General features: G+C 42.2%; 1 protein-coding gene across 2 annotated transcripts in view; it reads left to right on the forward strand.

Moving 5' to 3' along the window:
• The window catches only part of LOC124037185 (DNA nucleotidylexotransferase), a 143,414-nt gene that overhangs the window by 81,217 nt on the left and 39,570 nt on the right, over positions 1-22,627 (forward strand). For both annotated transcript variants that reach the window (XM_046351855.1, XM_046351854.1), the window contains exons 9-10: positions 7,827-8,081; positions 10,340-10,423. In XM_046351855.1, coding sequence (XP_046207811.1) covers positions 7,827-8,081; positions 10,340-10,423 — 339 coding nt within the window. The remainder of the gene's footprint in view (positions 1-7,826; positions 8,082-10,339; positions 10,424-22,627) is intronic.

The raw sequence follows: 22,627 nt of genomic DNA on the forward strand, positions 1-22,627 counted from the left end.
ACGTCCCTTGCGGGCGGAACAGATATGAAAACTGGTTACACAAAAGAAAAGGGGCTGGGTTTTAGTGAAAGAGTGGGAAGACTGAGGGACAAAGGGAGAAGCTGTGCTATTGTAAATACAGTATCTTATGTATTCTAAATTACCGCCCATTTGGAAAAGGAAAATGCAATAAATATTTACTCTGAGCTGCTGTCAGGACCCGGTTACGAACCCGGGTCTCCGGAGTGAGAAACAGTCACTTAACCAACTGAGCCACGAATAGTCGGCAGAACCCAGAAGATGAGGCAGACACAGCAGTACTTGAGACGGTGTATTTAATGAAGTAAAAAGTGAAGTTCTTCAGGAAAACATTTAACTCCACAACCTCAAAAGGAATCCTACAAGAACAAAGGTAATCCTCCAAGACAAAAAAGGTAAATCCACAAGGTGGAAGGTAAAGCACAAAAAGCCTCGAAAGATACTCAAAAAACAAACAAACAAGAACAAAAAACAGAATTCCACAAGAGAGTCCACCGGGATCAACGAGAGTTCTCAGAGTACTAGGGCTGGGTGCTAACATACAAACACAGAGCCAAGAACAGAGGAAAACAAAGGGTTTAAATACAATCAGGGGAAATGAGGCACAGGTGCAAATAATAATGGGGATCAAGGGAAAACAAAAGGTCAAAAGGCACAATGGGGGCATCTAGTGACCAAAAACCGGAACAACCCTGGCCAAATCTTGACAGCTGCGCTTCGGTAGGTTGATGGTAGATGGAAGGCCATGTTACCAAACCGAGTCCTTTGTCCTTTGAAGAATGTCTCTGGTGGTCAATTGGATACGTTGTAGTAACGTCGTTGTGTGGTAGACGGGTTAATCTATTCTTTCCTAGACCACGTTTGCAACTGCTGTTGCTAACTCAACGGCTAGGAGGTATCACTTCTGTAGTGAATAAGAGTTCAAAGTTCATACCATTCGCAAACAAAGCTTATGCTGAGGTTGGCTTAGTTCTGTAGTTGACATGTTAGTCCTTTTAACGCAGTGGCTGCAGACCTCACGTACTTGGAACAGGAGGTTACATTTTGGTCAAGGCTTTATATAGTGGAGCGAGAAGGGTGTGTCTGAAAAGTTTTATAACCCATGTCTCTTCACAAGGGCGGGCCACTGATTGAGCAGAGCCCTAACCTTATGAAAACCCAAATCTCTCATTTGGAAGCTAAATTTACATTTCATCTCTCCACCGATAATTTTATATTCAAACATTTAAATTGAACAACAATCCCATGTGAATCCGATAACTCTGATGTGTAGACTTTCCACTGTAGAGTTTATGTCATCCTATTTTATTTGATTTATTTCACCTTTATTTAACCAGGTAGGCAAGTTGAGAACAAGTTCTCATTTACAATTGCGACCTGGCCAAGATAAAGCAAAGCAGTTCGACAGATACAACGACACAGAGTTACACATGGAGTAAAACAAACATACAGTCAATAATACAGTATAAACAAGTCTATATACAATGTGAGCAAATGAGGTGAGAAGGGAGGTAAAGGAAAAAAAGCCATGGTGGCAAAGTAAATACAATATAGCAAGTAAAACACTGGAATGGTAGTTTTGCAATGGAAGAATGTTCAAAGTAGAAATTAAAGTAATGGGGTGCAAAGGAGCAAAATAAATAAATTAATTGAGGAGAATTTCTCATTTATCATAGTCCAAAATGTGTACACATACGCACAGCAGTGTTCTAGGGTATTGGCTTTCAAACTGTAACAAAATGGTGACTATCATAACAATGGAACTCCAGTAGACTCTTTGGTATCATATGCACTTATATCAGTCTCATTAACCTCTTGAACCTATGGGGGCGCTATTTCATTATTGGATAAAAACGTACCCGTTTTAAGCGCAATATTTTGTCACAAAAAGATGCTCGACTATGCATATAATTGATAGCTTTGGAAAGACAACTCTCTGACGTTTCCAAAACTGCAAAGATATTATCTGTGAGTGCCACAGAACTGATGCTACAGGCAAAAACCAAGATGCAACTTCAAACAGGAAATGAGCAGAATTTTTGAGGCTCTGTTTTCCATTGTCTCCTTATATGGCTGTGAATGCGCCAGGAATGAGCCTGCCCTTTCTGTCGTTTCCCCAAGGTGTCTGCAGAATTGTGACGTATTTGTAGGCATATCATTGGAAGATTGGCCATAAGAGACTACATTTACCAGGTGTCCGCCCGGTGTCCTTTGTCTAAATTGGTGCGTAATCTTCAGCTGCAGGCATTTTCCCATGGGATTCAGAGGAGAAAGCACACTTCCACCAACAATATATCATCGAAGAGATATGTGAAAAACACCTTGAGGATTGATTCTAAACAACATTTGCCATGTTTCAGTCGATATTATGGAGTTAATTTGGAAAAAAGTTTGGCGTTTTGATGACTGAATTTTCATTTTTTTTTGGTAGCCAAACGTGATGTACCAAACGAAGCGATTTCTCCTATACAAAAAATATTTTTGGACAAACTGAACATTTGCTATCTAACTGAAAACATCCGAAGTTCTTCAAAGGTAAATGATTTTATTTGAATGCTTTTCTGGTTTTTGGGAAAATGTTGCCTGCTGAATGATAACGCTAAATGCTATGCTAGCTATCAATACTGTTACACAAATGCTTGTTTTGCTATGGCTGAGAAGCATATTTTGAAAATATGAGATGACAGTGTTGTTAACAAAAGGCTAAGCTTGAGAGATAGCAGATTTATTTCATTTCATTTGCGATTTTCATGAATAGTTAACGTTGCGTTATGGTAATGGGCTTGAGGCTGTAGTCATTATCCCGGATCCGGGATGGCTCGACGCAAGAAGTTAAGACTATAAAACTGGCAGAGTATAAGCTTAACCTTTATTAAAATAGTACAACGTAATACATGAACTGACATGACACTTTCACCCACAGTTGACCCAACAGAGTTAACCCAAGGCCACGCCTCCAACAAGTCACACCTCCAGATCAGCTAATGGGCCAGTTGTCCCCGACAACCCCGAAAGCCAACAAAAAATCCTGAAACCTGGATAGGGGTCTTCAGAGGCGGAGTCGTGGTTGTCGAGGGGTGCAATCCTGACATCGAGATGGGAGCCTGCGACAGTGGCTCCCTCGTGACAGCGGTGGAGTCCCATTCTGACCTTGCCCCTCAGGTGAGGAAACCGCTGTGCTGTCCAATGATCCAGGGCTGTGAGGAGGAGTAACCAACTCCCTGTCCTCTCTTTCCACTTTAAGAGTTGTATGAGGTTGGTACGGTGCCAGCCATTCTTGATGGGGGACCACAACTCATCCACTAGTCTGAAGCTGGATGCAGTACACCATGTCAAGTCATTTCAGAACCCTGCATGGGCCTTCCCAGTGACTCATTTGTTTTAGGATCAGACCACGCTTGTGCCGGTGCCACACTTTTTGGCCAAGCTGTAAAGGCTGACCTCGGCAGCAGGTGTTGTATGCCCACTTCTGCTTTAACCCTGCTTCCATCAAGCGATGCCGTGCAAAGTCATGGGCTGTGTCCAGGTGCTGATGAAGATGGTGGAGGTACTCCAAGCCTGAGGCTCCAGGAACAAGGACAAGTCCATTGGAGTGCGTAGTTCTCTGGCCACTTGGTAAAATAGTCCATGGCCACAAGTAGGTATCAATTGCCTGCCTCTGTCATGGGGAAAGGACCCAGGATGTCCACAGGGGCCCCCACCTGATATTACTGCAACGGGGCATGGGAGCGTCTGGTTGGTCCTTTATGGGCAGTGCAGGCGTCACAGGCACGCACGCACATACTATAATGTGCCTTGGCGGCAGCCAGCCAGTAGAGTTTCCTTCAGAGTTGTTGGAGGGTCTTTGTGTACCAGAAGTGTTCTGACCCCACCGACCCATGGACAGCCCTGAAGGCATGGGCTCACATGGAACAAGGCACCAGCCGCTACCACACCACCAAGTTGTATGTTGGTTCCCTCCATTTTTTAAACATCACCCCATTGTGAATGGCAAGGTTGTCACACTGGGAGTAGTAGGCCTTGGCTTCAGGGCACACTGTTCAAGGCAGGCCACTGACCGGTTTCCAACCAACCCCGGATAGTCACCTTCCTACTCCCTCTTCAGGTCCTGGTTATTCTAGCTCTCCAAGGGTGCTGAGCTCCTGTCTCCCATCTGAATTGCCACCAATGTGGGCAGTGCTTGCAGTCATTCTCTTCACATGGCTGGTGAGATAGGAAATCTTCCTGGTCACATAGTTCAGCTGCCTGTAGTCTGTACAGAAGCACTATGAGCAGTCCTTCTTCTTGACAAGGACTACGGTGGGCCTCCCAAGGGCTGTTGGGTGGCTTGATGAACCCTGTCTTTGCCATCTTCCGGATCTTCTGCTCTCTCTCTCTTTGCCAGTGGCAAGCGATGGAGTGCTGGACCAGACTGGTTCTCTGGCAGTCTTCATCTCATACTGCAAAGACATCCACAAACTCTGCAAACAGTGCTTCCAACACATCCCGCTGCTCAGGCTCCAGCCCTTCCGAACACCTCTACACTTGTTTCCGCACAGCGTAACTTCTTGGAACTACCCATGCCGGATCTGGGAGAATTGTCAGCAACTACACTAATTAGCATAGCGCAACGATCAAATCATCTTACTAGAAAATATTCATATTCATGAAATCACAAGTGAAATATAGCGAAACGCCTTTTGTTAATCACCCTGTCGTCTCAGATTTTGAAATTATGCTTTACAGCGATAGCAAGACAAGCGTTTGTGTAAGTTTATTGATAGCCTACCATAGCATGTTGTCCAGCGAGCAGCAGGAAGCTTGGTCACGAAAATCAGAAAAGCAATCAAATGAACCGTTTACCTTTGATCTTCGGGTGTTTTCACTGATGAGACTCCCAGTTAGACAGCAAATGTTCCTTTTGTTCCATAAAGATTATTTTTATACACAAAATACTTCCGTTTGTTTGTTATGTTCAGAAATCCACCGGAAATAGCGGTCTCGACATCGCCAAAAAAAAACAACATTATATCCATAATATCGACAAACATGGCAAACGTTTTTTTATAATCAATCCTCAAGGTGTTTTTCAAATATCTATTAGATAATATATCAACCGGGACAGTTGGCTTTTCACTAGGACCGGGAGGAAAAATGGCTACCTCTCTCTTTTACGCAAGAATCACTCTGAGAGCCATCAGCTGGCCACTTACGCAATGTGTTAGTTTACGCTCATTCTTCAATATAAAGGCGTGGAACTACATCTAATGGCTGTAGACACCTTAGGGAAGACAGAAAAAATAATATGGTTGATATCCCTTTCAATGGGCAATAGGGATGCATAGAAAGACAGGGGTTTCAAAATAAGGGTCACTTCCTGATTGGATTTTTCTCAGGATTTCGCCTGCAATATCAGTTCTGTTATATTCACAGACAATATTTTTACAGTTTTGGAAACTTTAGAGTGTTTTCTATCCTAAGCTGTCAATTATATGCATATTCTAGCATCTGGTCCTGAGAAATAGGCAGTCTACTTTGGGAACTCACCTCTTTGGGGGTCTTTAGTTGCTCCTCATCTGGGGGAAGGATCTTTGTGGGGCTGGCTGTCACCAGTTCCTGATGAGTCAGCTGTGGCTGCCGGTGTCTTCTTCCACTGTTCCGAAGTCCCATCATGGAGTCTTTCATCTGGAGGTTCCACATTCCAACATCTAGGTACTTGACTGAGTGAATCCAATCCTATGATGCAGTTATCTTGGATATCGCCCAACCAGAACTTGTGCTCCAACAAGACATTGCTGACTCTCACAGATAAGGACCGCGAGCGCTTCATTTCCGCGAGATCTCCTGTCACAGTGTGAAGATAAGCCAAGGTAGGGGTCCAACCCAGAGGGGAAGGACCCACTGTGTCTGGAAGAACACCAGGCCAAACAAGGGATATCGTGGAACTGGTGTCAATCATCGCCTGGCAGGCCTCACAGCTGATGCTGCATGGAAGGTAGAGGCCCTGCGTCTCTTTGTGCTAGTGATGGCAGTTTAACAATCTGATGGTCTTGAAATAGAAGCTGTTTTTCAATCTCTCTGTCCCAGCTTTGATGCACCTGTACTGACCTCGCCTTCTGGATGGAAGCAGGGGTGAACAGGCAGTGGCTCGGGTGGTTATTGTCCTTGATGATCTTTTTTGCCTTCCTGTGACATCCGGTTTTGTAAGTGTCCTTGAAGTAGGTAGATTGTCCCCGGTGATGCGTTGTGCAGACCACACCACCCTCTCGAGAGCCCTGTGGTTGTGAGCGGTGCAGTTACCATACCAGGTGGTGATACAGCCCGACAAAATGCTCTCGATTGTGCACCTGTAAAGGTTAGTGAGGGTTTCTGTGGGGAGGTGCACATTCGGGCTGCAGATTGTGGTCTCAGAGACGCTTAACTATGTCACAACGGGACATCGGACTATCATCTCTCAGCGTCTCAGGACTATGATTCACGCTTAAGGCTATACATTTTGGATGAAAGATTGCTTTAATTAAGTATTTCAGTAATTTCAGTTTATTTGGCTTTATAATCTACAGTATTTTGAAATGTAGTTAATGAGAATGTATGTAGAATGAAGGATGATGTATCCAGTATGTGAGGGAGTTGGAGACTTTCTAATCTGTTCATATCCTTGTGGGAAGTGAAATATTACCTGTACAGTAATTGCAGATAGAGAGGGTTTCTGTGGTTCAACAGGGGTGACATCAGGGGTTTCTCTCTCAGTTCTGAGGACAAGCTGATCGGCGCCTGAAGCTAATTAGAGGAGCTGAGGTGTAATGGATGAGGGGCAGGGGATGAGGGACGAGGACAACATCTCTGAGTGCAGTCCACACGTCACTCACTCAGTCTCTCTGATGTCATCAGTTAATGACTAAATCATCACCTCCTCTCCCGATGCCCTCTGGGAAACGCTGTCTCTTCTAATGAAGCGGAGAAACACGGTCAAACAAGACCAGGCAGCACTGGCTCAGTAGGGTTTAATGTCTCTTGATTGACCTCAGTGTCTTGGTTCGACAGTGGGAGCAGTTACAGCTGCACTTCCTCCTGCAATTATTGCTCTTTGAAGAGAGTCTGGCAGATTAATGGTCAGTTAGAGGAACACAGTATCCCAACAATTACTGTGGGTGCTGGAATTAAATTGACAATTTGTAATGTTAATCACCTTAGCGCTCCTGGACTGGGGGAGCTGCATAATCAGCCGGGCCAAAGCCCAGAGGAAATCAAACCTCTTCTTCTTCCTGCTACTGCCTACTCTCCACTATCCACCCCACAAGTTATCTACTCCTCTCCCTCTTTCCCTTTGTTTTATCTAGCCGTATCCTCACTGATTCTCTCCCTATATCTCTCCCCAACCATCTCCTTTCTTTCTCTCTCTTTCTTTCTGTCTCTCTCACTCTCTCTGCTAAAAAGTAATGTCTTACTTGGGAGTGATTTTCCATGGAGTGGAATTGTGTGCCATTGGGTCCGAATGGCCCCACTTTGTTATGCGTCTTGAAGGTTGCAACTAAATTACAATCTCACAGTTGGCATATTACACTAAGTGGCAGACACACTGTTTTTATATGCTTCTACTGCGAGTGTGTATATAAATCCTTCAAACCCATTGCAGGCTCTAGATGACAGCATGTGCAAAAACGCAACTATTTTCATAATAACATACATCAGGCACTGAAGTACGGTAGCAGCATAAACCAATCCCATGACAAAGTCAATATCTACATTATATTTATAATGTCAATATCTATTTTTATTAGTGGTGACAGTGACGATGTCCACGCTGATTAATATTCTCTCCTCACAAGGGCATTCTGCTGTACTGCGAGTACCAGGGCTCCACCTTTGATGGGAGCAAGCTGCCTAGTTGCAGGTTTGAGGACATGGACTGCTTCCAGAAGTGCTTCCTGATCCTGAGGCTGGAACAGGGCCAGGTGGAGGGGGATAGGGGGCTGCAGAGGGACCCAGGGGACAGCAGGGGCTGGAGGGCCGTACGGGTGGACCTGGTGGCTCCACCTGTTGACCGCTACGCCTTTGCCCTCCTAGGCTGGACCGGCTCCAGGGTAGGCTTGGATCAAATTATTGTGAAATAAATGTGGATGCCAAAACACGCAAAGATACATTGACTAAAATTGTTAATCAATTTTGATCTAAAGACAGCTGAGTTTGAATTAGGAAACGTTTCATTTGCAAAAAAACAAATGATCCAATTCACATGATGATAGTGTTTGACAGAGCAGTCAATAACCAAAAATAAAACATTGATGATGAGAAATGAATAGCTAAACACTAACAAGAAAGTTACTATCGGAACACATATGATATGGCAGATGTATTCCCTGCTGATAAAAACAGCATAGACCAGCATAAATTTCAAGCTGGTCTATACTGGTCCATACTGGTCTATGCTGTGTTTTGGACACTGGTCTGACCAGCGTGGCCTAGCTGGTTCTTCTAGCTGACCAGCATGACCAGTCTAGTTGGCCAAGCTGGTCTGACCAGCATGGTCTAGCTGGTTATGCTTACTTCATTGTGTTTTCGCTGGTGACTGACTTTTCACTAAACCCGCAATAACATCTGCTAAAAAATGGTATTTTATTTTATGTGTTTTCGCTGATGATCAACTTTCGCTGTGTTTTGGACACTGATGACCACCATAAACTAAAACAAAACCAGCATCAAGTAACATCATGCTTGCAAAGTGATGTTTAATTCCTTGTTAGAATCCAGCCAGAGTGGATTCCTACAATCTGTATAAAGAATGACTGCCAGGGTTAGAGAAATGAATAAAGGAGACTAGCTAAACCATCTAAACTGGAACAACAATTTCAGTAATGGGTGCAATAATTCCAACTAACAGATTGGATTAGTTTAGAAAGTAAACTACCTTTCAAAAGTTTGGGGTCACTTAGAAATGTGTTTGTTTTTGAAAGAAAATTACATTTTTTGTCCATTAAAATAACATCAAATTGATCAGAAACACAGTGTAGACATTGCTAATGTTGTAAATGACTATTGTAGCTGGAAACGGCAGATTTCTTATGGAATATCTACATAGGCGTATAGAAGCCCATTATCAGCAACCATCACTTATGTGTTCCAATGGCACGTTGTGTTAGCTAATCCAAGTTTATCGTTTTAAAAGGCTAATTGATAATTAGAAAACACTTTTGCAATTATATTAGCACAGCTGAAAACTGTTGTCCTGATTAAAGAAGCAATAAAACTGTCCTTCTTTAGACTAGTTGAGTATCTGGAGCATCAGCATTTGTGGGTTCGATTACAGGCTCAAAATGGCCAGAAACAAAGAACTTTCTTCTGAAACTCGTCAGTCTATTCTTGTTCTGAGAAATGTAGGTTATTCCATGCGAGAAATTGCCAAGAAATTGAAGATCTCACAACGCTGTGTACTACTCCCTTCACAGAACAGCACATACTGTCCATAACCAGAATAGAAAGAGGAGTGGGAGGCCCCGGTGCACAACTGAGCAGGAGGACAAGTACATTAGAGTGTCTAGTTTGAGAAACAAATGCCTCACAAGTCCTCAACTGGCAGCTTAATTGAAAAGTACCCGCAAAACACCAGTCTCAACGTCAACAGTGAAGAGGCGACTCCGGGATGCTGGCCTTCTAGACAGAGTTCCTCTGTCCAGTGCCTGTGTTCTTTTGCCCATCTTAATATTATATTTTTATTGACCAGTCTTAGATATGGCTTTTTCTTTGCAACTCCGCCTATAAGTCTAGAAGGCCAACATCCCGGAGTCGCCTCTTCACTGTTGACATTGAGACTGGTGTTTTCCTGGTAATCTTTAGTGTTCTTTCACTGTAATATACAAATGGTTGGATATCCCCACTCAGGCTGGATTCCAGTAGGAATTAGACATCCCTTGCAAAGGCAGCATAATATGACTTGATGCTGTTTTTGCTGGTGACCAGCGAAGGCTGGTTACCAGTAAAAATACAGTGAAGGCTGGTCAACGGCGATAACAAAATAAAGGCTGGTCACCAGCGTAAATACAATGAAGGCTGGTCACCAGATAAAACACAACGAAGGCTGGTCACCAGATAAAACACAACGAAGGCTGGTCACCAGAGAAAAGGAAACGAAGGCTGGTCACCTGCGAATTAACATAGAAATCTGGTCACCAGCGAAAACACAACATGGGCTGGTTACCAACCTATGCTGGTCTATGCATTTTTTTCTGCGCTGCAGGGTTACTGTTGGAGAATACAACAAGGGTTGTAAGGTGGCTGGAGGGTGGTAGGAAAGGGGGATAAATAGATAACAAGAGATATGATTATCAATTCTCTTCTTCCACAGCAGTTTGGGAGAGATCTGAGGACATTTGCCCAGAAAGAGAGGCTGATGCTTCTTGACAACCATGCCCTGTATGACAAAACTAAGGTACAGTGTGTTCTCTCATTACAGTGCAATTGATAAATACAAGGCTCAACAATTGGTTTTAGACCGGCTCAATATATCTTTACCACGGAGGCAATTCTTTTGGTCACCTACAGTATTGTGCTGTACTAGTACAAATGTTTTAGTTGTCGTGTTGGTTCTCTCTCTCACACTCCAAAGTCTAGCCTCCAGAGTGTGTGTTTATGAATCTGGGTGGTGAATTACAGCAAAGCCCTTGTCCTCAAACTTTATTGGAAGGATTAGACTTGGGTGTTAGAATGCCTGTGCTGGGAATACACAGACACATTATCTTGAGTAATTTTATAACAATGCGATTCTCCTCTGAGTGAGCAGAAACTAGATATTGGCATGAGGGCAACATTTTTAATTACAGTCCTGCTTGCTGTGAAGGGGCATGATGCACCCCACACACACATGCGCACATACATACAAAGGCATGCACACACAAACAAACAGACAAACACCTACCCATGCACGCACACACCACACCGGCAAATGCATACACGCACGTAAGAAACACACACAAATGCACATACATGTACACACACACACACACACACACAAACGCACATACATGTACACACACACACACACACACACACACAATAAAGTTGATATCTTATCTAAAGCACGAGCGGCTTGACTGTGAACCTAATTCTAACCCTAACACTAATTTTCTAACCTTAACCCTAAACCCCTAGAAATAGCATTTGACCTTGTGGGGGCTAACAAAATTCCCCAAGTTGGTCAAATTGTTATTGGTTTACTATTCTTGCGGGGACTTCTAGTCCTCACAAGTATAATTAAACACGTCACACACACACACACACACACACACACACACACACACACACACACACACACACACACACACACACACACACACACACACACACACACACACACACACACACACACACACACACACACACACACACACACACACACACACACACACACACTAAAATTAGAAGAAATAATGACACATCAGCATTAAGTTATAAGTGAATCAAATCCGTCTATTGCTTTCAATATATGAGGTAGAGGCTTGTTAAGGTGAAGTTAATTGTACTGGGAAGCGCAAGGTTCATTTACACATTATCAAATGAATTACATTTGCATCTCAGTTTCAGCCAACAGATTGATCGAGAACTGATATGATAAAAGGCTATTATATAAATTTACATCTCATTAGAATTCAAATGACATTAATCCTCACTTGCCCACACAGCAAGAGCTAATTACACTCAGTTTAATACCTCTTGAATGATAGGGCAAAATGTAGATTTATTCATAAATAGACATATCCAAAAGTAATAACAATAACTGGTAATGCTGCATGGTTCTAGAAAAGTCTGGAACGCTCTTCAATGTTTTAAATATAGATTGTTGACATGTTCTCATCTTTGATGCCACAAACGCAGTAGAAGTATTATGAAAATATAAAAATACGAAAAATAATATTTGATTTCTTTCCTGTTCAACAAAAGTGGTGCCAAAAGGGCTTCAAATGACTGAAATTCTTAGTAACAATCCAATTATAAACATCTTCCTATAAAATGTCACCTTTCTTATATCTGTAAAATAAATATGATCATACTTAGTGACATACAATATTGGTGCCATTTCATATTACTGACGAAAGATACTTTTTCCCCCAAACGTCCTCTGAGACGTGCTGAGACACCATTAATATGTGTGCAGTCTAGTTACAACAGGGTTGTTAAACTAATTCCATGGAGGGCCTAGTGTCTGAGGGTTTTTGTTTTTTCCTTTAAATTTAGACCCAGACAGCCAGGTGAGGGGAGTTCTTTAATGATTAGTGACTTTAATTTGTCAATCAATTACAAGGGATGAGTGGAAACCCGCAGACACTCGGCCAACCGTGGAATGAGTTTGACACGTGTTCTACGTGGTCTTTATGCTGAGCCACACTGGCTGCGTTACATCTTCAGCTTCAAGCACAAAGTGATTTCGTCTGTCTGTGACCAAGAGAAAGTGGTCTTGATTCAATTTTATGAAATTATTATTTTTAAAATCCTGTTGATAGCTATAAATCCATCTGAGAACATCACTTGTGCAATATGCACTATTGCAAGCGCAGCTGTGAGTTTCACAGGCACAGGAAATCGTTCTTTTGTCTGGACAGGCCAGAAAATATGACATGTCGCTTCTTATGCAAATAGCCAATTTCCTGTGTCCCTGAAACTGATAGCTGAGCTTGATATATCATATATGAATTGGAACAACCAGTGCTTTTCGAGATTGTAAGGCAATTGATGTTGCACCATTTACAGAGCGCATTGTAAAACAGAATTATCAGTCGGAACTGGTCCAGAACTGCTCAAAGTCCAAAATACTGTATAGGGGACTAAGAGATTTTAATTCATGTTTAGATACATGATGTAATTAATGTGTTTTATCACTAAGGGTTACTACTATCACTATTACTATTGCACTACATGCTAAAGACTATGGCGTGAATTTATTGTTTATTTTTTAAACTTTATTGTTGAGGTTAGATACTCTTATTTAAAACGTGTCTCTTTTTTTCATCACTTAATTTCAAGCTTAACGCTAAAATCCCTCTGAACAAATATGACATACTGTAAGAGAATGTGTCACATGAAAAACATAAATATGTTTATTACAGTCCCAGATGACAGTCAGTGCTGAGGTTATGCATACACTTAGCCTTGCTAAGAGCATGGCATCCTGCAGCAATGCATCTCGGCTCATTTACATGTACAGGGCTGGGGGAGCATGGGGACAGGCATCTTGAGGAGTGAGTGAAGCAGGACAAGGGCACCAGGCATGTCACCTGACTCACCGACAGGGGGACACACTGTCACCACAACGTCCCCATTACCCCATCCCTTGGGAATGGGGGTCAGGACATAGAGAGAGCAGGGTGGCAGCTTTAACACATATTATACAGATGCGGCCATCTCAGAGATTGTTTATTCATACACAAGGGCAGAGGTAAGTATCTGGGTGCTGGCAGGGACAGGGTGATTGGATCACATGCATTTACACTCAAAATTAGATCTGGGGTCAGGCCAGATGAGTGTGTTGTGTCTGTGACCATCATTAAATGTGAAGACTGTTATTTAATCAAATCAATTCTGTCTGTGTAATTATTATTAAGTGATTATACTAGTCATGTTAACTTTAATTAACTAGGAAGTCGGGGCACCACGGGAAAATGTTTTTGGAGTCTCTATTTCCTGACTTGACTCTTTAGATATTTTCATATCTTATCAAAACAGTCGCTTATTAATGAATTGTACCTCATCAGTTCTCATTACTGAACATCAAAAACCTTTGGATATCTGAACGAACCCTGGCATAAATTATGAATCAGCGATATAGAAATTGGTTTAATTATTTATTTACTAACTAACTAATCAAGTCACAGAAATACATGAAAACACACACAATTAGGTCATACATGGGGTATTACATGATACAAAGAAAAGTCCGATATAATGGCTTGGTAGACAAAGGAAAAGGGGTGTGGACCGCTCAAGAGCGGGAAACTCATAGCTGATAACTACACTCATAGAAATTGCTAATACTTTACATGAACGACCGCCCATTCTAAAATAAATTGCAATTGACATATTTACAAGTGTTGTCTTGTGGTCGCCGGTTCGTCTGCTGGAGAGTCAATCGACAAAAAGTCTCTTGTTGTGTTCATAATGGATAAGTCAGGTGTACCCATGGTTGTCGCATAGAATAAATATTTTGGAGGTTGTCGGTATTCTTGTCCTAGGCTACATACATTTCCGGCTGCAGACTGGTAGTTTCTTACTTCTGTAGTGAATCGATAGTCTCAGAGTTTAACCATTTCTAGCCGTGTAGCCAATGCTCCACGCTGTATGGTCTTGTCCTTTGGTAGAGTTGTAGTGCCAACAATTTCAACATGTAGCTATCACTTTATATTTTCTGGTCTTAGAATTTGCAACCTTAGTTTACACCATGGTTGCGTGATCTGGCGTGAATTGCGTCACAGGGGCTTTTATACTTGGGTAGAAAAGGGGCCATCTCTTCATGTTTGTGCCCACCTGGGCATGGCTACTGACTGTGTATAAGTTACCATAAAACAAGCAATTAAGAAGACTAAATCACATGGTTAACTTTTCAAAAGTATTATTATACTTATTCATCCATCTTATACAACATTCAGAAATAAACCTGACAGCTGGGAAATGTACACTTTAAGAGATATAGTTATGTGTGTTTCCTGTCCTTCATGAGATCACCAAATGAAGCCCACTCGACATGACTGAAGGGACAGTGTCCACGGACCATTCCTACCTTCTCAAAAATAGAAATATTGTTTAATTCTCCAGTTTTGGGGATTATGAGTTTTGGGAAGAAGAATGTCTTTGTTCTCCATAGGCTCTCTCCCTCCATACTCCATGGCAGCGAAGAGAGTTTCTAGCAGGAATTTATGACCGTTGTAAAACCTGAGAAAGAGAGTGAGAGATGGGGGAGCCACGTGATACACCCCAAAAGGGCCACGTCGTGACATATGTATGTTTGAGTTTGAGTTTAATGAGGAAAGTGGTCGGAAACGGTCTGATTAATTGAGATGTTGACGTGATCTGCACGCACGCACACACACACACTGCAGTTTCACTGCTAGTTTCAAGGTCAGCAGATCACTTAAAAGGGTACTTCCTGACAATATCTTTCAAAAGTGTGGCCCGTTTTTCAGCCGTCAGCTTGACATTACAGCCATAATTAAGGTAATGAAGATCAATTCACTTTCTAAGTCGCCGGGCAGCCTCCGTCTCCACAGATCATTGACTATTCCTTCTGTTCTTCTGTTCGCTCTAGGCAGGGAGGAGTGGTCCCTCTCTGTCTGGTCCTCGTCACTGTTGCAAAGCCCTCATTAATTGGATGAACGTATGGCTGCCACCACTCAGATAATGGCACTTTTATCTTTGCAGCCGTCATAATTGACCAATCTTTTCCCCCCAGAGAGTCGATGCTCTGCGTCTGACTGATGTCAGTACAAACCGGAGAGATATCGGAATGGGCTGAATAGGAGGGAGGGGGTTTCAGAGGGGGGGGGGGGGGTTACTCGTCGCCACCTGACCATTGAAGACCAAACACGGTCATTTAGAGAACTTCCATCTCGTCATTTGCTTTAAAGAGCTCTTCCTGGATGGATGCACATGACGACGTGCTCTGTCTCACTGTAATATGGAATAGCTTAGAAAAGATATGACTAAACTCACACTAATTATCCCAATTAAGGAAGGACAAGCCCAGGGGAATAGCCTTGAGAAAGAAATGCAACAGCTTCCAGAGACAGCTTGTCATAATACAATAGCAATACCTGGCGGACAGTTGGACTTACTATACAAACATCACATCGTTGGAGTGCTACAGTCATTCTGTATGTCGTCCATATTACGGCAGCAGAGAGTCCCAAGGCCTTAGATCAATATAGTACTACTGCAGCTGTATTTAAAGCATACATTGGCCTAGTCTGTGAGTGAGGTGTGATGTTAGGGCCTGTGTTCTATGGGAGCAAGGTTGAGTGTCTGTCCTCTGCTGGTAGGCTGAAGGTGTGGGATAATTAATATGTTTTGTGGGCTTGATGAATGAGGACAGGTGGGGGATTTCATCAGCCCCAGACAAACTGACTCCCTCCACAATGAAGAGGGCTCTGTGACCTGTCCAACACCTCCTATACAAAGCCCTCTACTGCATTAAAATTCCTTACCTGTGGGAGTATGTGTGTGTGAGAGAGCGCATATGTGTCAAGAAAGGTATGTGAGTATTTGTCTGATACAAATGTGTATGCAAATGTTATTCACTACTGTGTGTGCTAGTGTGTAAGTATGAATGTGTGCTGCATATGTCATGTATGTGCATACAGTGTGATTATATATTGTATTTGAGTGTCTTTGATTGTTTGTATGGGTGTGAGTGTGTGTGTGTGTGTGTGTTTGTGCGGTAAATTGATTGACAGATACATTTCCTCTTATTTAGGCTACTGTATATCCTGATATTTGAACACTGTTAAACACTTATTATTTTCAAGAGTGAAGCAGGACTGTTTGAGTTCAAAACCTGGTGTACCCCATGCAAGGTTAAAGGTATGTCTGAAACTCATCACTACATTTTGCCTTGCAAATATGCAAAGCTCGTGTTAGAATTGACAATTTAAACATTTAATGAACTTCGGCACACTCTGAAAAGAAAGTGTGTCATGACCTAAATGAGACCTCGTTTTTCACTTATCCCTCAATACGTCACACATTTAGAGGAAATTCTCAGCGTCACAATCCAGATGTGACCTCTCTGTTGAGGTCACATCTGTTACAGTTGTAACATTCAGTATCACATCTTTCCTCCCGAAAGACTAGTCAACAGTGAGTTGAACTGCCTGTCCGATTTCAGTCGTAGCATGTGTAGTGTTCACAACTCATCTTCCTCCCCCTCCCTCCCTCCTCTCTCCCTCCATCCCTCCCTCCATTCTCAGAGAAGCGGATGGGTAGACAAAACCCGGAGCAATTGCAATGGGCTTTGGGGAGCGTCATTTTTTAATGCTCCCCAGCTGGTGCTGAAAAGCACTGTTTGCAGACAGGATGAAGACGGTCTGGAAAGAGGCCTTTCACAGAAAGGAGAGGAGAGGCGGGATTTAATTTTGCGGCTCATGCCACAGTGCCCTCAGAGCGTCACATGTACACCGCTGAGGTGTGACAGACAGACAGACAGACAGACAGGTGAGAGGACAAAGGAGGGTGGAGTGCCTTTATGCATCATGAGTGGTCGTTTGAGATTTGGAGCGTTAATGTTTTTATCATCTTTTGTGGTCAATGAACCCTTTCTTTGGATTTTGATGTGTGCTTTTGGACGTGTTTCAGCCTTCTGGCAGAGATGCGACCAGGTTTTTGGCAAAAAATGTATTAGTATACATTTCACATTTACATTTTAGTCATGCAGCATGTGCTTTTATCCAAAGCGACTTACAGTAAGTGCATTCATCATAAGATAGCTAGGTGAGACAACCACATATCACAGTCGTAGGAAGTACATTTTTCCTCAATACAAAAGTTATCAGCAAAGTCAGTGCTAGTAGGAAAAGACAAGTGCACAATTTCTTTATGGGGGTGGGGATACGGTAGGTAGCGTTTCAGTTGTTTTTCGGAAGATGGGCAGGGACTCTGCTGTCCTAGTTTCAGGGGGAAGCTTGTTCCACCATTGGGGTGCCAGGACAGAGAAGAGCTTTGACTGGGCTGACAAGGAGCTGACCCCCGTACAGGTGGGACGGCCCAGAGAACAAAGGTGGCAGAACGGAGTGCTCGGGTTCGCCTGTAGGGGTTGAACATATCCTGAAGGCAGGGAGGGGCAGTTCCCCTTTCTGCTCCGTAGGCAAGCACCATGGTCTTGTAAAGGATGCGAGCTTCAACTGGAAGCCAGTGGAATGTGTGGAGGAGCGGGGTGACAGTGGTATCAAATTATTTACTTTTAAATTTGTGAGCATACAAAATAGCTCAGTATTTGTATTATTTATTTTATACAGTCTTTTTTGCTCATCTTTATCAAGGGTGCCAATAATTTTGGTCGTGACTTGTAACTGTAATTTACAATCTCCACTTAAATTATCTACACTGCATTGATGTATTAAATTCATTAATCTACTCAAAAAACACGTTTTTTTAGTCATTGTTGATACTTTATATATATATACAAAACTGAAATATCACATTTACTCAGTACTTTGTTGAAGCACCTTTGGCAGCGATTACAGCTTTGAGTCTTCTTGGGTATGAAGCTACAAGCTTGGCACACCTGTATTTGGGGAGTTTCTCCCATTCTTCTCTGCAGATCCTCTTAAGCTTTGTCAGGTGTGATGGGGAGCGTTGCTGCACGGCTATTTTCAGGTCTCTCCAGAGATGTTTGATCGGGCTCAAGTCCAGGCTCTGGCTGGGCAACTCAAGGACATTCAGAGACTTGTCCAGAAGCCATTCCTGCGTTGTCTTGGCTGTGTGCTTAGGGCAATTGTCCTATTGGAAGGTGAACCTTCGCCCCACTCGGAGGTCCTAAGCGCTCTGAAGCAGGTTGTCATCATGGATCTCTCTCTCTACTTTGCGCCATTCATCTTTGCCTCAATCCTGACTAGTCTCCCTGTCCATGCTGCTGAAAAACATCCCCACTGCATGCTCTCACCACCATGCTTCACCATCGGGATGGTGCCAGGTTTCCTCCAGACATAACGCTTGGCATTTCATCAGACCAGAGAATCTCGTTTGTTATGGTCTAAGAGAGACTTTAGGTGCCTTTTGGCAAACTCCCAGTGGGCGGACATGTGCCATTTACTCCGTCTGGCCACTCTACCAGAAAGGCCTGGAGTTCCTTTGGTGGAGTGCTGTGGAGATGGTTGTCCTTCTGGAAGGTTATCCCATCTCTACAGAAGAACTCTAGAGCTCTGTCAGAGTGACCATCGGGTTCTTGGTCAACTCCCTGACCAAGGCCCTTCTCCCCTGATTGCTCAGTTTGCTGTATTCGTTGAGTCTCTCTAGTATGGTTTTACAAGAATTGAAATCTCACAGCATCAACTTTGCTATCCGTTCGAGGCTTCTTTTTACAGTCTATGGCTCAATGACACTGTGCACACGGTGATCTGAGTTATCTGATTGGCCAGTGGTTGGCCTAAAGGCAGTGTTGGAAAACATACTGAATTGTCATACTTGAGTATTTTTACTTAAGTACTTTACACCACAGCCTATAGGTACACTTGATTTGTTCTCTGGTCCTGCTGGGTAGGCAAAGTTCAGACACATGAAATGGTTCAAAATGGGAACACTTTGCCTTTCCTGTGCTAGGGCTGCTGAATCAAGTGCACCTACCGCGAACAGAGCAAAATGAATTGAAAAATAGGAATGCAAAGCTTTATTGTTGGGATTTTTGCAGAAATGTTTGGTGATCGACTAGGAATGCCTTGGATATCGCGATCGACCGGTTGGTGACCACTGTTTTACAGGGTCAGCCATAGTAGTATGGCGTCCCTGGAGAAAATTAGGGTTAAGTCAATCAAGTCATGAAATGTATTTATAAAGCCCGTTTTACATCAGCCAATGTCACAAAGTGCTACACAGATACCCAGTCTAAAACTCCAAACAGCAAGCAATGCAGATGTAGAAGTACGTGTCTTGCTCAAGTGCACATCGACAGATTGTTCAGTTACTTCACCTTGTCGGCGCAGGTATTGAACCAGCAACCTTTCAGTTACTGGCCAAACTCTCTAACCATATTTGTTCAGCTCCTGATAATACTTTTCTCGGACTGACGTCCCCATGTAAGGTTTAATGATACTCATTTATCTTTCTTGGGCAGCATGTCTGCCTCAGACTTCATGGTTGTCAATTTGTTTGCACCTATGACGTCGACATCATGTCTGTAGCTAAGCATTAGTTTGAAGAAGTTTTCTTCCGTTTTCTGTGCCAAAGATTGTGGGTCTCCGAATCTGGATAGACAGACAGTAGATGTTGTTTCCATGTAAATAACAAATAATATGACTAAACCCACAAGTCCTAGAGCAGCAATCAAAGTTGATGAAAGTTGTTGTTTTTAAAAGGAATACTTTTTGTTTTTGCATAACCTTATGCAAAATCTTTATACTATACCATAGACCCAGAATAAATTAAATTCAGAGATGTGTTCAGGAATTGCCTGAATAGTTTTTGCAGTTTTTACAGTACACACACACACACACGCACGCACGCACGCACGCACGCACGCACGCACGCACACACACACACACACACACACACACACACACACACACACACACACACACACACACACACACACACACACACACACACACACACACACACACACACACACACACACACAATGAAGTCAATATCTTATCTAAAGCACTAGAGGCTTGACTGTTCAAATATCTTTTACAAACCCAGGAACTTGTGTTGAATTGAGTTGCGGATTCTATTATGCAAGTGGTGAGGCAGACAGCCAAGGCCAGGGTTCCCCAATTGGCCCTCCAAGTGTTCAGAGCAAAAAAACAAAAACAAAAATTATTATATGTTTCATTTTATTTTAATTGTTGGACATAAAATACTGTAAAAACACCACGCATAATAGTATTCCCACACATAATAGAGAAATACTATATGTGATAGTATACAAATATAAGCAAGGTTTGAAATTATTATGTTAGTAATATATATATATAATATGTAAAAAAGATTATATATTTTTATATATTTAGCTTCTTGTAGTCAATTTGCAGTATTCGTTTTTTTTGTAATTATGTTCCGGCCCCCTGATCATCCGCACCAGAAAAATTCCATTCCGCCACCTGACAATATGTTGACAAATGTATATTTCCCTGACTCCTAGTTCATTCATAAATGGCTAATGTAACAGGAGAAATCAAAAATAAAGGTTCTAATGCTGGTATACACCATCGTGGGAACAGGTGCTGCACGAGTGAAATCCCCGATTGGATTTTGGAGTCATTGTAGACAAGGAGAACAACAACCCATGGATACAGCCTGCAAAAGTGCAAGCCAGTATTTGTTTACGATAATTAAGTAAACATTATCAGTTTATCATTACATTCATTCAGGATTTCATTCATTTAGACCATACGCAGGCCATACAACGTTTAAACCTGTGTGGCATAGCCTATATGTTTCTGGGAATTGATCATTTAGGTTTAAATTAAGTGTGATTGTTTAAACAATATTGAATGTAAAGATATTATTTTATTATGACGGCTACAGGCTTTTATTAGGTAAGAAAAAGGCTAAAATAAAAGGCTCTTTTTCAAAGCGATTTGAGTTTGTCAATGTTATCTGTTATTTTATTAGCATCCCCATTAGCTGTTGCAAAAGCCGCAGCTTCTCTTCCTGGGGTCCACACAACATAAAGAAATGTACATAATACAGAATAACAAAAATAGACAAGAGCAACTCAAATGCAGGACTACACACATTTACACATATGATGTGCCACATCGCATTGTGAAAAGAAGAAGAGATCATTCTTAATTCATGGAAAATGTATTTCAGGAAGGGGAATAGCCTAAAACCATACTACTCTGTTCCAGGAAAAATGATTCATGCAAGCTCATTCATGATGTTTGAGCTGGAGTCTTGTAAAATATTGGGTTTAAAGAAGTTGGCCCACTGAAGCCATATTGCAAATCTGCCATCAACATAGTATTCAAGAAAGTAGTCAACATAATCAAAAGCATCAAAATCAAAAGCACATTGCATGATCTGTTTGATTTTGAGTTCTAATATTTGGCAGGTGTGGTAAGGAGTACAGAAGTTGATCATCCAAAGGCAATGAGTCAAATTTGTCCTGATGGTGGCACTGCGGTGCAATAGGGTTCGAACTGCTTGCAGCTATATTGTCTTGTATTTGTATAACTATGTAAAGCAACTCCAGGTACTAGAAAAGCTCTATAACAATACCATGTCATTTTATCATGATCTCAGTACTAGATATTTCACAGATAGAATGTCATAATCCAAGGTCTCGTTGTCCTCGATCACAGCATACTTCTCTTCAATATTATCCATTTTGTTCATGAACTTGCCCTGCATCTTCATGAAGTTTTTGAATGGTCTTTTTCTCTTTCTTGGTTCCATGTGTCCTTTTTCCCCTGTCGTGGTCAAGGTAAGAGCAGATTCCTGGACATATGATACAGGTGCCATCATCATCCATCATGGCAGAACTTTTGATGTCATCCTTGTTAGGGAGAAATCAGTTGCTGTGACATGTGAACTTGCACATCTGCAGTTTGTAGCAAAGTAATTTAGTTATAGAAGCCACTAGAACCTCAACCTATATCTCAAAGTCTTGGTTTTGTTTCATGTTCTTGTCATCATTCTCTAGACACTGTTTGAAGCGTTTTTGTGATTTAGCTAACCCAATGTTTCCAACAGACTTTGGCTAAGGCATCAACAGATCTGGCAACCAGGCTAGTTAATGGATGGATGATGATTCGTTTATAAAGTTCATATCAGTGATTCTAACATTTTTATTGAAGCCCATTAATCGGTGGAAATGTTTCCTAAAGCCTTTGTAGTTTAAGTAGTACGTTATTTATCTCCACTACCCAGCCACACAGAAGAGAGAGTCAAAAGTATAACATTTTGATGGGTGAATGAATTAAATTAGTAAAAG

This window comes from Oncorhynchus gorbuscha, linkage group LG06 (genome assembly GCF_021184085.1).
Source record: "Oncorhynchus gorbuscha isolate QuinsamMale2020 ecotype Even-year linkage group LG06, OgorEven_v1.0, whole genome shotgun sequence".
Lineage (NCBI taxonomy): Eukaryota > Metazoa > Chordata > Actinopteri > Salmoniformes > Salmonidae > Oncorhynchus > Oncorhynchus gorbuscha.